Source organism: Podarcis tiliguerta (genome assembly GCF_965153285.1).
Source record: "Podarcis tiliguerta genome assembly, chromosome: 5".
In the NCBI taxonomy this organism is placed as follows: domain Eukaryota; kingdom Metazoa; phylum Chordata; class Lepidosauria; order Squamata; family Lacertidae; genus Podarcis; species Podarcis tiliguerta.
This window is the reverse complement of record NC_139538.1, coordinates 86,312,397-86,328,363: the sequence shown is the minus strand read 5'-3', so window position 1 is coordinate 86,328,363 and position 15,967 is coordinate 86,312,397. Positions and strand designations below refer to the sequence as shown.

General features: G+C 44.5%; 1 protein-coding gene across 1 annotated transcript in view; it reads left to right on the top strand.

The window, feature by feature from the left end:
- Window positions 1-15,967, top strand: part of ANTXRL (ANTXR like) — a 53,213-nt gene that overhangs the window by 2,662 nt on the left and 34,584 nt on the right. The window contains exons 2-10 of the mRNA XM_083440438.1: window positions 4,146-4,217; window positions 4,328-4,399; window positions 6,504-6,585; window positions 7,369-7,399; window positions 8,909-8,988; window positions 9,237-9,305; window positions 12,662-12,742; window positions 12,838-12,898; window positions 15,199-15,297. Coding sequence (XP_083296564.1) covers window positions 4,146-4,217; window positions 4,328-4,399; window positions 6,504-6,585; window positions 7,369-7,399; window positions 8,909-8,988; window positions 9,237-9,305; window positions 12,662-12,742; window positions 12,838-12,898; window positions 15,199-15,297 — 647 coding nt within the window. The remainder of the gene's footprint in view (window positions 1-4,145; window positions 4,218-4,327; window positions 4,400-6,503; window positions 6,586-7,368; window positions 7,400-8,908; window positions 8,989-9,236; window positions 9,306-12,661; window positions 12,743-12,837; window positions 12,899-15,198; window positions 15,298-15,967) is intronic.

Here is a 15,967-nt window from a genome sequence, read left to right as displayed (position 1 = left end):
AGGCAGAAAACAGCCAGCGGCTCTTTTTAAAACGATCTTTTTAAGTTTTCAGCAGAGAGATTCCCATGTGTATTGCTCAGCTCCCAGTCTGAATCATTGGGCAGAACTGATTTATAGACTGTCCAACTCAACAAAGGGCACAGAAGGTGCGGATTTAACAGACACTGGAAAGAAAAGAGAGACCCGAAAAGAGAGACCCATTACATGGATTGTCAGTCAAAGCAAAAATGCTGTTGAAATTAGTAGACATCTGAGTAGACATATTTAGGATGGCAGTAAAAAAAATCTACTGGAGCTCTTTACCTTTCTCTTTCCAAATGGGGATGATAAAACGTAAACCAGCAACTTTCTAATAAGACTGTTATGTTCACCATTGAAAGCAGCAATTATTCATTTCTGCGTTTCCTTTCTTTTTAATAATGCTTAGCATTCATGTATATTTTATTATACTTCACCAAGTTGGTGAAGTAAGCCAGTGTCATTCTGTCACTAAGTTGAGGTGGAACCGTCCTACCGTCTCCAGGGGCCCTATTTGCTCCCCCAACCTCCTATTACAGTTTAATTTGTTTCATAGGGAGGAGTCCAGCGCAGTGCAAACGTTACAGCAGAGTGGAGATTTCTGATTGTACAATGGACCATTCTCCCCTCTCCTCCCTCTCTCCCGCATGCCCCATTAGTCTCTTCTTGGGGTTTCCGTGAGTAGCGCTGGAGCAGATTTGCAGGGGGCGGGACCACAAGAGTCATCTAGTCCACCCCCTTGCAATGCAGGAATCAATAATAATAATAATAATAATAATAAATTAATTAATTTACACCAGAGTGGGAGATAGCGTCCTTGCAACTGATGCAATTTTATTTTATGCATCTGTGTTCATTTGTTGTTTTTATGTATGCAATTGGTGTATATTTGTGTCCTTCGATGTATTCTCTGCTTCCCACCTGTTTGTAAGCTTGTGTGAATGCTTAAAGGTAAAGGTAAAGGTACCCCTGCCCGTACGGGCCAGTCTTGACAGACTTTAGGGTTGTGCGCCCATCTCACTTAAGAGGCCGGGGGCCAGCGCTGTCCGGAGACACTTCCGGGTCACGTGGCCAGCGTGACATCGCTGCTCTGGCGAGCCAGCGCAGCACATGGGACGCCGTTTACCTTCCCGCTGGTAAGCGGTCCCTATTTATCTACTTGCACCCAGGAGTGCTTTCGAACTGCTAGGTTGGCAGGCGCTGGGACCAAACAACGGGAGCGCACCCCGCTGCGGGGATTCGAACCGCCGACCTTTCGATCAGCAAGCCCTAGGCGCTGAGGCTTTTACCCACAGCGCCACCCGTGTCCCTCGTGTGAATGCTTAGCCGTCCACAAATGAAACCACAATAGCTTAATGTTACTGTGGTGTGTCACTGACTGTTTTGCTCTAGCCAATTTCAGTGTTAATTTGCATCAGGCTTTCAGGGCTTTGAACGGTAATGGGTAATATTTTCTGCTTAAATATTGTGGCTATGTTTTATGCAGAAAGATGGGGTAGAAATTATCAAAAGTGAATAAAGGGTGTTTCCTCATGAGAAAGTTCTATGTTTCACCAGGAAAAGACGGAATGAAAAATAAATAAATACTGTTATTCAAAAAGAGAAAGCAAACCAAACTGTAAATAGCCCAAGATCACCTAGTGGTTGTGTGTGTGTGTGTGTTTGTGCGTCTGTATGATTTCAGTCAGTCTCAATGAATTAAAAAAAAAACCTTGCCTGTACAGTGGTACTTTGGTTTGCAACTGTTTTGGATTATAACCGTTTTGGATTACAACCACGTCAAACCTGAAAGTGCGTGTCCCTTTTTTTGGATTACAACCCATTTTTTTTGGAGGCCCCACTGGTGAAAGCGCACCTTGGGTTACAACCTGTTTGGGTTTACAACCGGACCTCCAGAACAGATTATGGTTGTAAACCAAGGTACCACTGTATTGGATGATCAGAGAGAGAAGAAACAACACATGTTTTAACATGAAGCTCTTGAAAGGAAGGACCATGCATAGATGGAATGTGACAGCTCTCCTGTTTACACTTACTTCAAAGTAACCTCCGTTGCTTCTGAGGAATTATACACAGGAGCCAGACTAGCAGCAAGGCATGATGCCACTAAGTAATGGGTAGTTTGTCTTACCAAAGCACTTTGGGCGGTCCAATCCAACACCTGATTTGGAACTGCATGCCTGTTCTTGCAACTTTTTCTGCTGCCTTCACTGGGCAGGGTGTGGTGACAATTATCACACAAGCTTTTCATTTTCTAACAATGAAAAACTATTGCCAGGGGATAGTCATTATGGTAAATATAGATTGGAGCAAAATCTAAAATCCATCGCGCACGTTTTTCATTTGACGAGGGGCGTGGCAGAGAGGGATACATATGAAAATGCAAAGGTGAAAATGGGCATCCCGTTTGCGTAAGAAATTTACTTGCTCCCGAAACAACCTTTATATGCAAATATAACTTGTTCTTATTAAAGCACGGTAATTATCCTAAGGGATAATCCTAAGGGACGTGGATGGCGCTGTGGGTTAAACCACAGAGCCTAGGATTGCCAATCAGAAAGTCGGCGGTTCAAATCCCCGCGACGGGGTTAGCTCCCATTGCTCGGTCCCAGCTCCTGCCAACCTAGCAGTTCGAAAGCACGTCAAAGTGCAAGTAGATAAATAGGTACCGCTCCAGCGGGAAGGTAAATGGCGTTTCTGTGCGCTGCTCTGGTTTGCCAGAAGAGACTTAGTCATGCTGGCCACATGACCCAGAAGCTGTACTCCGGCTCCCTCGGCCAATAAAGCGAGATGATGAGCGCCGCAACCCCAGAGTCGTCCGCGACTGGACCTAACGGTCAGGGGTCCCTTTACCTTTACCTAATTATCCTAAGATACATACAGTATAGCAGGTTCTGCATTCCCTCTGGCTATGATATGCATGAACCAGGGACTGTACAAAAAATAGAGAGATGCCCCCACTTTGCAGCCATACTCTTGCAATCTACTGTTGCAATTTTCCATTTTCAGGTGAAGGGGATCATTCTGAAGCAGCATGGCTCTAATTTTTTCTGCAGCACTCATCCTTCACTCACCTGGCATTGCTCATCAATTACAGTGGTACCTCAGGTTACATCCACTTCAGGTTACAGACTCCGCTAACCCAGAAATAGTGCTTCAGGTTAAGAACTTTGCTTCAGGATGAGAACAGAAATCGTGTTCCTGTGGCGCGGCAGCAGCAGGAGGCCCCATTAGCTAAAGTGGTGCTTCAGGTTAAGAACAGTTTCAGGTTAAGTACGGACCTCCAGAATAAATTAAGTTCTTAACCCGAGGTACCACTGTAAAGGGCTGCCTTCAGATGTCTTCTAAACATCAGGTAGTTGTTTATTTCCTTAACATCTGGTGGGAGGGCGTTCCACAGGGCAGGCGCCACCACCGAGAATGTCCTCTGCCTGGTTCCCTATAACCTCACTTCTCGCAGTGAGGGAACCACCAGAAGGCCCTTGGCTCTGGGCTGAACGATGGGGGTGGAGACGCTCCTTCAGATATACTGGACTGAGGCCATTTAGGGCTTTAAAGGTCAGCACCAACACTTTGAATTGTGCTCGGAAATGTACTGGGAGCCAATGTAGGTCTTTCAAGACCGGTGTTATATGGTCTCGGCGGCTGCTTCCAGTCACCAGTCTAGCTGCTGCATTCTGGATTAATTGCAGTTTCCGGGTCACCTTCAAAGGTAGCCCCACGTAGAGCACATTGCGGTAGTCCAAGCGGGAGATAACTAGAGCATGCACCACTCTGGCAAGACAGTCCACGGGCAGGTAGGGTCTCAGCCTGCGTACCAGGTGGAGCTGGTAGACAGCTGCCCTGGACACAAAATTGACCTGTGCCTCCATGGCCAGCTGCGAGTCCAAAATGACTCCCAGGCTGCGCACCTGGTCCTTCAGGGGCACAGTTACCCCATTCAGGACCAGGGAGTCCTCCACACCTGCCTGCCTCCTATCCCCCCAAAATAGCACTTCTGTCTTGCCAGGATTCAACCTCAATCCGTTAGCCACCATCCATCCTCCTTTTACTGAGTTTCTGCCAGAAGCTATAAGAGAGTTGAGTAAAAGTTGGCCATTGCTGATCTGAGTATAATTCACTTTCAGGTCTGGAAGCGTCAAACACCACTGGATAGAAATTTATTCCTTTGTTGAAAGTCTGGCTGAGAAGTTCATAAGGTGAGTATAAACATCTGGAGATTTGAGTGCAGTTGATTTCAGTATTTCTAATCTCCCTCCTTATTCATATTCACTTATTCACGGTGCTTTGCCCTGCCTTTGCCTCACAGTCCGATGCTTCGAATGTCTTTCATTGTGTTTTCCTCGCGAGGGACCACAATTATGAAGTTGACTGAAGACAGGCAAGTGTCTATATTTTTAATTAAATAAAGAAGGGGAGGGAAGGCGAGTAGAGGTGTTCCTGTGAATTGGTTGGTAATTTCCTGGGATGAAAGAGGAGCTAGTTTTGGAGAGAGCGTTGGTAGTTACTGGTTTGTACAGTTTTTGCCCAGTTACAACTGGGGAAACAGTAAAAAAAAAGCTCGGTTCGTATGCACTGAAACGTATTTTGCCATTTGGCGAAACTTTTTCCAGTTCTGCTTGTTGTGTAGCTTTGCTCGCAATCACAGAACGCTGGAAACTTGGGAGAGGCAGGCAATTAATTTTGCCTGAGGAGAAAATAATAATAATAATAATAATAATAATAATAATAATGGTAATATTCGTACCCCAACCATCTAGACGGCTCCCTGCAGAATATTAAAAACATTTAAACATTAAATGTTTTTAAATTTTAAATATTAAAAATAAAAAAAAATTAAAATTAAGGTCAGCATGCTAGAAACCAACTGCAGTTACCATGGCAACAGGTCCAGAATGCCAGTGGAAAGACCCTTTGGGTAACTAAAAGTTTTAGATGCCCCTTCAGCCTGCTTGATATTGAGGCCATTGAATTGTAGAGCTGCAAGCGTATCTTAGAGGACATCTCAGTGATGGGCATCTTCAGATATTTGAAGATGTCTGTTATATTGCATGTGGATAACCTCTCCTCCAAGCCAGACAGCCCAATCTCTTTGACCTTTCCTCATAGGTAGTGATGGCCAAACTTGGCCCTCCAGCTGGTTTGGGACTACAATTCCCATCATCCCTGACCACTGGTCTTCTTAGCTAGGGATGATGGGAGTTGTAGTCCAAAAACAGCTGGAGGGCCAAGTTTGGCCATCGCTGCTCATAGGTTTCCAGGCTTCTTGCCATCCTTGTTGCTTCTGTTGTGTTCTTGCTTGATGGTTAATAAAGCTCGCTTGAAAGCAACAACCCCGATTTCATGAAACCAGTGGAAGCCGTTGAGGTTGCTGGTGGAATTTTGTTAAGTAGTTGTCAGTTGGTTGCAGTGTGTTGGTTGCAGGGTGGATATAAATCAATGATTTTAAAAAATAATAAATTTAAAAATCGGATTTTTTTAATCGGGGTTTTTTTTTTATTTAAATCGGATTTTTAAAAATTTAAATCGGATTTTTTAAATAAAATGTTTTTGGAGGAAAAATCTTTCTAAAGATAGCTTTCTATTTAAGTTACTTTATAGTCCAAAGCCTATTCATCAGGAAATAAGGATTAGTTTTAAGTTTTTCTTGTGTGCTAAAACTCAGTCTAAGTTGGGATTTTTTAAAAAAATTGTTTAACCACATCAGTTAAGAAACATGGATACATATGGATACATATGCTATAATGTTATTGTTTTAGTTAAATAAATTGTTTAAATTGTTGTTAAGGAAATGACTATTTTTCTCCTTCCAATAAAGTACAGCAGAAAAGTTGTCCTAATATAAACAGCTAACTTATTAAACATCACAATAATTTCATAATTATCTGTCTATGTATTTCTAATGGTATAACCAAATCAGTAATTTTTGATATAACTGTAAAAACCACTCTGAAACTTTATCATTCCAGAAATGAAACCTTCATCTGGTTGTAAATATTAAGACGATACCAGCATGAGTCTTTCTGTAAAAAAATAGTAATGACTTAAATCAAGTCTTGCTGACGAGTGATTTAAATCAAGTCTTACTGACGAGTGATTTGAATCGATTTGATTTAAATCAAATCCACCTTGGTTGGCTGATGGTTGTGGGTCGAAACACAAGGACTTGTCGCTGTCTTAATGTACGGTTTCCATTTTGATGGGTCGTGTTGAGTTTGTGCATAATTTTCAATTAGATAGAGAGATCTAGAGATCTATGAATATGTTAATTCAGAGTTCAGTAGGCTATGTCGCAGTGAACAGGACCATACGACCCTATTTTTAAGTCCCCGGGGGGGATGCAATTCCGAGCGAGCTTATGCGATGTACAACGCAAGCTTTCCGGTCACTTTTCAGTCGTGTCGTTTGCTGAGGGTTTGCTGTCTTATTGCAACGTTTCGCGGTGGCGAAGCAAAAACGTTGAAAAGCTCTGCCTTTTCCCCTAGGGAAGTCATCCAGCGAGGCCTTGCAATTCTTCAGAGACAAGTCCCTGGAGGAGACACATTCATGCATGAAGGCTTTAAAAGGGTAAACGCTGTAGTTCCTCAGTGCTGTGATTTACACATACCAAGTGTTTCCAATTCATTTCGGGACCCAATTCAAAAGGCTGGGTTTTGGGTTTGTTTTTTTTCCTTTAAAGCCCCCAAAGGCTTGAGGTTGGGCTATTTGAGGGATCACCTTCAAATGTGGTGCAGGATACCTGCCTGGGTGTCGAGACCTTGATAAGAGGCCATTTTTAGGTTCCCCAGCCTAGTGAGATGACTTGGGTGGCGAGCAGGGCCTTTGTAGGGGTTGCACCCAATATATGGAACGCTGCGGTCTCTTGTCAAGTGAAGAATCTTCTTCTTCTCCCAAGGCACTTGCTATTCCCCTTGCTGACTTTATGTCGGTTTTAAGTTGTTCTTCGGTTGCATTGTTTGTGTTGGTTTTAGCTATACTGGTTATTTGTAAATGGTTTTAGTGGGGGTCTTTAACCATTTAATTGTTGTGATGCACTTTTAGTGGTATGTAAAAGACCCAAATAATACGACATCATCATCATCATTTGCTGTGTATACCCCGCCCATCTGGCTGGGTTTCCCAGCCACTCTGGGCAGCTTCCAGCAAAATATTAAAATACAATAATTCACCACATATTAAAAGCTTCCCTTCATATGTCTTCTAAAAGTCAGATACTTGTTTATTTCTTTGACATTGGATAGGAGGGCGTTCCACAGGGCGGGTGCCACTACCGAGAAGGCCCTCTGTTATGTGAGTGGTATATATATATGTGTGTGTGTGTAATAAATAAATTTGTGTCCTCTGTTGCAGGCAAATGAACAGATCTATGAAAATTATGGAGGTAGGAGATGTTTCTATTAGGAGCACTGTCACTTCCTACTGTAAGCATCCCAGGGAGGGATATGCGAGGGAGGAGGCCTAATAGGAGTTGCCATTAGATTAGGCCAGGCCTACCATCTTGAATAAGGGACAGGGGTGGCGCTGTGGGTTAAACCACAGAGCCTAGGACTTGCCGATCAGAAGGTCGGCGGTTCGAATCCCTGCGGCGGGATGAGCTCCCGTCGTTCGGTCCCAGCTCCTGCCCACCTAGCACTTTGAAAGCACCCCTAAGTGCAAGTAGATAAATAGGTACCGCTTTATAGCGGGAAGGTAAACGGCGTTTCCGTGTACTGCGCTGGTGCTGGCTCGCCAGCTGCAGCTTCGTCACTCTGGCCCCGTGACCCAGAAGTGTCTTCGGACGGCGCTGACTCCTGGCCTCTTGAGCGAGACGAGCGCGCAACCCTAGAGTCGGTCACGACTGGCCCGTACGGGCAGGGGTACCTTTACCTTTACCATCTTTAATAATAATAATAATAATAATTGTTATTATTAATTATTAATACTCTGCCCATCTGTCTGGGTTTCCCCAGCCACTCTGGGCGGCTTCCAGCAAAATATTAAAATACAGTAATTCATCAAATATTAAAAAGCTTCCTTAATTGATCTCGTTTGATTTGGGGGTTTTTACAATTGCTGTCCAGAATATTTTCTTGACGTCGTTAACTGTCTTAGGTCATTGCTGTTCTTATTTGATAATCTGAAGGTATCATTTCACAGCGTGCAGAAAAGTTAGAGCTACTGACTGTTGCCATTTTTTCTTATTACATCCAAATGTTTTTTTTAAAAAAACATTTGTGCCATGCAAGCTTCCGTCTGATCCTTTTAACATCAAAACTTAAATGGCTTTTGCTTTCCGTTTAGCCGCATTTTCTAGGAACTAGACTATTTCACATGAAACAAAGGGAAGACCTGGATGCCAAACGATAATTCCCTCTCTTGCCTGCGTTTCTCCCAAGAAGCAAGACAAATGCGCCCAATCTTTCTCTCCCTTCCCAAGGTCACCTTGAAGATCTTGTGTCTCTGTGACATGAGCAAGAAAAGAATATTTGACATTAAGAATACCTGTCAACAGTGATCAGTGTCTTTAATTTCAAGCTAGACTGAGAGAGACATTTGAAAATACGATGAATTGTATTAGGAATGCACCCAGTAATAAAACAATATTTTAAATGACTGCTTAGCGGCGCTTTCGGATTGATGTATGTAACAAATTTCACAAAAGCGGTTTTCTTGAGATTCTTCATTGAGCTACCTACCTGTTGCTAATGGCTCGGTTTGTAGAATCCCCAGGCGCTTCGGTGATAGTGGCTACTGTATGTTTGAGCCTTGCTTCTGTGTATGTCATTCAGCCTCAATCCTGTTTTTCTGCTGGTTGATGCCCAAGTAAATTACTAGCTTTTCTCTTAAGCTGAAGCCTTGTTTTCTTTTTTAATTGAAGAATCTAATATATATTTATTCTTCCGTATTTCAGGACTCCAGACAGCTAGCGTGATCATAGCTCTCACAGACGGGGAGCTGCAAGAGGCCCAGTTTTATTACGCAGAGAAAGAAGTAAGTTGAGCCCGAAGTTTGTCAGACTATGTGGAAATGTACGAAATGTTCCTTTCATATCTCCAATTTTCTTGAACAGATCTCTGGTTCTTCCCATTCTGCTGTTTTCCTCTGTTTCTTTGCATTGCTCGTTTAAGAAGCCCTTCTTGTCTCTCCTTGCTAATTTTTGGAACGACAACAATGTGGAAATGTACAAGTGTGCCCCTTGGAAGTTGTATAGAGTTTTTTAATACTACCTCTCATTTTAGGCCGACAGAGCGAGAAGCCTCGGAGCAATTGTCTATTGTGTTGGTGTGAAAGACTTTAATGAAACTCAGGTAATTTTCTTCTACAAACGGAGTTTGATTGTTCCATTGCATTAAAGGACAACGGATGGTTCCTGTAAGGCAGTGTTTCCCAACCTTGGGCCTCCAGCTGTTTTCGAACTACAATTCCCATCATCCCTGACCACTGGTCTTGCTAGCTGAGGATTATGGGAGTTGTAGTCCAAAAACAGCTGGAGGCCCAAGGTTGGGAAATGCTGCTGTAAGGCACTCGCATACCTGCAAACAAAGACAAGTACTTTATCTGAATAAGTAACACACACCTTGTCTTTGTTCCCCTTTAAGGTCAAGCACCCTAATTCCCCCCTTTACTAGTATTAGCATATGAACATCCATACACAGTGTCCTTCTTCAAAAGTCTGTCATACACATTTTCCTCTGTGCACTTTGGCCTCTTGGAATGGCTATCATTTCTTCTTGCAATTTCCAGTTCCACCCCATTCGCATCCAGACAACAACAACAACACAAATAATAATAATAATAATAATAATAATAATAATAATAATAATAATAATAATTTATTATTTATACCCCACCCATCTGGCTGAGTTTCCCCAGCCACTCTGGGCAGCTCCCAATCAAGTGTTCAAAACAGTACAGCATTAAATATTAAAAACTTCCCTGAACAGGGCTGCCGTCAGATGTCTTTTAAAGAGAAGATAGCTGCTTATTTCCTTGACATCTGATGGGAGGGCGTTCCACAGGGTGGGCGCCACTACCGAGAAGGCCCTCTGTCTGGTTCCCTGTATCCTCGCTTATCGCAATGAGCGAACTGCGAGAAGGCCCTCGGTGCTGGATCTCAGTGTCCGGGCTGAACGAGGGGGGTGGAGATGCTCCTTCAGGTATACAGGACCGAGGCCGTCTAGGGCTTTAAAGGTCAGCACCAACACTTTGAATTGTGCTCAGAAACGTACTGGGAGCCAATGCAGATCTCTGAGGACCGGTGTTATGTGGTCCCGGGGGCCGCTCCCAGTCACCAGTCTAGCTGCCACACTCTGGATTAATTGCAGTTTCCGGGTCACCTTCAAAGATAGCCCCACGTAGAGCGCGTTGCAGTAGTCCAAGCGGGAGATAACTAGAGCATGCTCCCCTCTGGCGAGACAGTCCGCGGGCAGGTAGAGTCTCACCCTGCGTACCAGATGGAGCTGGTAGACAGCTGCCCTGGACACAGAATTAACCTGCACCTCCATGGACAGCTGTGAGTCCAAAATGCTCACCCTCATTTCTTAGGGGAGATTCCTCCTGAACTTGGACACACCTTGGTTCCCCAAGCATCAATGGACAAGCTGTTCTGCCACCTTTTAGATGCCAGCCGTCTGGTTCAGCTGTGGTTCAAGCGAAGCCTGTTCCAACGTACAGGCCTAGCTTCTCCATAATGGCCCCAGGTCCACAATTAATCAAAAACCATCCTCCCAGCACCATGGTCTCATCCACGCGATGGAGAATGGCCAGCTGGCTCTGTGTATCTCAGACAAAGCTACATTGAAGGGAAGCAGGGGAGTGGGTGGCGCTGTGGTCTAAACCACTGAGCCTCTTGGGCTTGCAGATCAGAAGGTTGGCGGTTCGAATCCCCGTGACAGAATGAGCTCCCGTTGCTCTGTCCCAGCACCTACCAACCTAGCAGTTCGAAAGCACACCAGTGCAAGTAGATAAATAGCGTTGGTGAGCAGTCAGTGGTCATGTTGGCACCAGTGATGTGGGGAAATGAAATTCTGGGGCCTTGGAAGCCAAATTCTGGTTCTTAGATATGAAAGGCAGTACCTTCTAGGTAAAGGTAAAGGCCTCCTGGGCGGTTAAGTCCAGTCAAAAGCGACTATGGGGTTGCGGCACTCATCTTGCTTTCAGGCCAAGTGAGCTGGTGTTTGTCCACAGACAGCTTTCCGGGTCATGTGGCCAGCATGACTAAACCGCTTCTGGCGCAACGGGACACCGTGACGGAAACCAGAGCGCATGGAAAAGCCATTTCCCTTCCCACTGCAGTGGTACCTATTTATCTACTTGCACTGGTATGCTTTTGAACTGCTTGGTTGGCAGGAGCTGGGACAGAGCAATGGGAGCTCACCCCGTTGCAGGGATTCAAAACATCCACCTTCTGATCTGATAGGTACCACCTGCAGTGGTACCTATTTACCAGGTTATACAGACAATGCCTGATGCAGACAGCCTTTGGGCAGGCAAATCACCATGCTATCTGCTTGCATGTGACAAACAAAACTACCTATGCTCAAAATCACCCACTCCCTTGATCCCTACTCATGGAGGGGACATCTTCTTTGCTTGCATGGTCATCTCATACAATGGCAGTGATTCCATTGAACACCTTACAAAAAATAATGTCCATACTTTTGTGCGATTAAAAAGAACTAAACACCCCTTGGTTTCACCACAATTTTTTTTAGCAGTGAACTCATGTGGACCTTGGGCGTCCTGCTCACAAGCAGCGTAGCATTGCTTGCTGGTGCCCAGGGCGTGTGTGTGTGCGTGCTTCCATGCTGCCAGAGCAACCCCACCAGAGCAAATTGGGGCCGCACTGAGCTGCCTGCCCACCCACATAGGGGGGAGTCTGGCTGGCTGACATGGCCCTTGGGGGGCAGAAAGGAGCACTGGGCTATTGGGGTCACCTGGACCATGCCGCCTCAAAAATCGTGTGCCCCCCCGGCACCCCATTTTAAAGAAGGCTTTTATGATCTTTATCGCTGCAGTTGATTGATTATGGTTCATCACGCTGCTTTCTTTTCTCTTGTTTTATTACTATGCTTTGTGCTTTACGTACGTCTTATTTTAATGTATGCTGCTTTGAGGGTCTCCTCTGGCCAAGAAGCTGAGTATTAATGTAAGTAAGAACTAAATAATAAATACTACACCTGTGTCCTTTCCAAAATGTTGGTGTATGGCAATAGTTAAGCTGTGTGGGTTGCAAGTTCAGATTTCGCATCAGCTCATTGATTGGCCTTTGGTCATTATTTTCTTAATCTTGGTTGCCTCCCACCCCTGAAATATTGGGAAATAGAACTGGCCTAATGGCAACGCCGTTAGTCAGATTACTGATATATGTGAAATGCTACAAACTTTCAAATACATCTCTGTAAATGCGAAGCCTTTTATGACAAAGAAATCTGCATGTATTTTATGAAGTGGCCTTAAATTCTTCCAGTCAGCCTCTACTCCGGGCACATAATTCTACCATGTCTCTGGGTGGATATCGCTGGATAATTTAAGTCTCTTCTGGGTCACACGTTCTTCAGAACTTCCCAACAGGAAAGGGGCATAGGCAGAAAGCAGGCTCTGTTTTTAATTTAATAGATATTATTTTCCCCACCACACGTTTATGAGTGTCTTGTCTTTGCAGCTATCGACTATTGCGGATAGCATTGATCACGTTTTTCCTGTGACTGGAGGTTTTTATGCTCTCAGAGGCACCATTGATTCGGTAAGTAGCTTATCCGATAAACGCACCCTTTTCTCAATTTGTCAGTCAGCGTCAGGCTACCCTTGACTGCAAACACCTTTCTTTAAATCCTACAGATTCTGAAGAAATCGTGCATTGAGATCTTGGCCGCCGAACCATCAAGCATCTGTGCAGGAGGTGAGTAATGCTACCTCGTCCGTTATGGATTCTGGTGATCTTTCTAGATGGTGATGTGAAATGCTGGGCTCTTTTAAATAAAGTCCTGGCTTTGATTTTCCACACAGTATCACAGAGTCGTAGAGTTGGAAGGGACCTCAAGCATCATCTAGCCCCAACAATGCAAGAATTTCCTTGTTTAACCAACTAGTTTTTTGCAAGTGATTTATTGAACATGGTGCACCCACATTTTAGGAATATGCTTTCTTCTTCTTCTCTGTTTGTTTGGCAAACCATAGCCTACAATGTGTTGTTGTTCCCTGCTGAACGAAGGACTTGATGATCAAATTCCATAAGATGCAAATGGCTCCTACGCTCGTGAAGGAACAAACATACGCTGCAGAACGCCATATGCATTCCAGATCACAATGTGCGAGATCAGAAGAGAGGCCAGGTGTGTCCTGGAACGGGTTCTTCAGAAGACAATGGTTCCAGTTGACTTGAGAAAGCGAGGCAAATCATTTCGTTTCATTTCACTTTTAATTTGTATTCCGCCTTTCTATTTTGCTGTATGCAAGGTGGCTTACAGCAACAAAATATACAACAAAGAACACACGCCTTTATAATAATCTGACAGAAAAAATAAAACATAACCCTGAAATGGAATGACTTGTATCAAGTAAAGTAATATTAAGTATTCTATTAGAATATAACAGTACACCGTAAAAAATATCGGCAAATAATAATTGAACAGAAATTCACTCCCCGTGGAACGCCCTCCCGTCACATGTCAAGGAAATAAACAACTATCTGACTTTTAGAAGACATCTGAAGGCAGCCCTGTTTAGGGAAGTTTTTAATGTTTGATGTTTTATTGTGCTTTTAATATTCTGTTGGAGCCACCCAGAGTGGTTGGGAAAACCCAGCCAGATGGGTGGGGTATAAATAAATTATTATTATTTATTATTATTATTATTATATTTATTATAAATAATGACTAAACTATGATCGGTAAAAATGACTGAGGGACCGTGGACCGCCTCCCCTCCCCCCTGAAAAAGTTTGCTGACCCCTGTTTTAGCCCACCCCCCCTGCAATGCTAGAATCTCAACTAAAGCATCCTTTGCATTTAAGAACGGGTCTCTCTGTGTTTGTATTCATATTTTTTCCACATATATTTCCACCTGCCTCTGTTGAATCATGGATAACCCCCCAAGGCTGGTTTTTAGCGATCGAGAGAACTGAATGTTGACTGAGCTGCTGTAGATGGATTAGTCTGTCTGGTTTCTGACAGTTCTCTGAGGCTTAATGTTTTGTGACCCTCCCAATCTGTAAGCCCCCCGTCTTGTAGTCCACTCTGCAAATTTGGATCTCCCTTGATTAGAAGTGACCGAGACGCGCAGCCTGCGAAGAGGCCCATCAGTCTGGAGTCCGAATTTCCCAGAAGCTTCGTTGCTCTGATTATACTCACAAGTGCCCTGGCTTGATTGAAAGGTTGAGCTGGATGTTGGCACCCAACCGGCCGCGTCAACTCCCAGGTGTGGATGCAAGCCGTCAGCTCCTCATCAGAGTCACGGAAGCAAAACAGACAGCGCCGCCAGTGCGCACCAGTTTCAACCCACCCTCTCGCTGCCAGCGCTGCCTCTTTGGTTCTGCGCTGACCTTTTCCCCTTCGTTGTCTTGTCAAAATCAGCAATTTGGAATCTGACAGTAACGAAGGAAGAAAAGGACGCGTGCCGAGTCAGGGCCCCCAATTTAAATAGAATTAGCCCTTTCAGCTGGCTTGGGTTCTCCGGAACTGAGTCGCGCTGTATGGCATTAAGAATGGGGCAAAAGGGGGCACAGGTTGGCAGACCCAGCAGTTTCCACCGCTCGTCTAACCCGCAATGAAAATGAATAGTTTCCCCCTTTTTTTGTTTCTGTACCTGTTAATGGGAGTGGAAAATGCATAGTGGTCGTTTTCACAAAGACCGATAACATTGGGGGTGGGGGGTGCATAATATTTTTGTAGTGTCAAAAAAAGCACTTTTACAGGAAGTAACAGTAATAGTCAGAGAAGAGGACTTTGCCTCAAAAGCATACTTCTCCAGCCTTCAAATAGGTCCGAACTGAACACTTTCCCCAATAATATTTTAATGTTAATAGTGATTTCATAGCTCCTCGGCGTGGCACTTCTTGATTTCCTTTATCGTCTGAGGTTCTCCGTAAAATAGTGTTCCCATTTCACAGTCGGTACACTGAGGACCGTTCCCCGTGAAGCCCTGCTGTATGTTATTGGGCCACGCCAGTTTTCCTCTCATGTTAACGTTTTCTCTTTACAGAATCCTACCAAGTGGTGGTCAAAGGCAATGGCTTTTATTACGCAAGGAACATTGACCAAGTTCTCTGCAGTTTCAAGATCAATAACACCATTACTCTTAGTAAGTTGGCAGGTTGTGGCATAATGCTGTTAAGCCTTCCCACCCCAGAAAAGTGCTTTCACCATGTTGTGGTGTGAAATGGTAACGGGAAGAATTTTCACCCTCATGGCTACTTCTGCATCATTCCAATCGTACCTGGGCTTGTCTTGCTGGTATGTGCAGGAGATTACGAAGTTACGAATTTGATAATCCAGAACAGAAAAGCACAGGCAGGGTTGCAAAGTTTCAGGAAGATGCGGAAACCTACGCTAGTTAAATTTCTGCATGTCCTGCATCTGATAATGTCAGTCTGTATTCTCTGTCAAGGAGTGCGGCGAGATAGCCACACTAAGAGGGCCTTTGCATTATTTTCCTAGATAAGGATTTCATGAACTTCATCCGGAAGAAGCAAGTTTGAACCTCCCTAACGTATACTTAGGGACGCAGGTGGCGCTGTGGGTTAGACCACAGAGCCTAGGACTTGCTGATCAGAAGGTTGGCGGTTCGAATCCCCGCGACGGGGTGAGCTCCCGTTGCTCGGTCCCAGCTCCTGCCAACCTAGCACTTTGAAAGCATGTCAAAGTGCAAGTAGATAAATAGGTACTGCTCCAGCGGGAAGGTAAACGGCGTTTCCGTGCGCTGCTCTGGTTCGCCAGAAGCGGCTTAGTTATGCTGGCCACATGACCCGGAA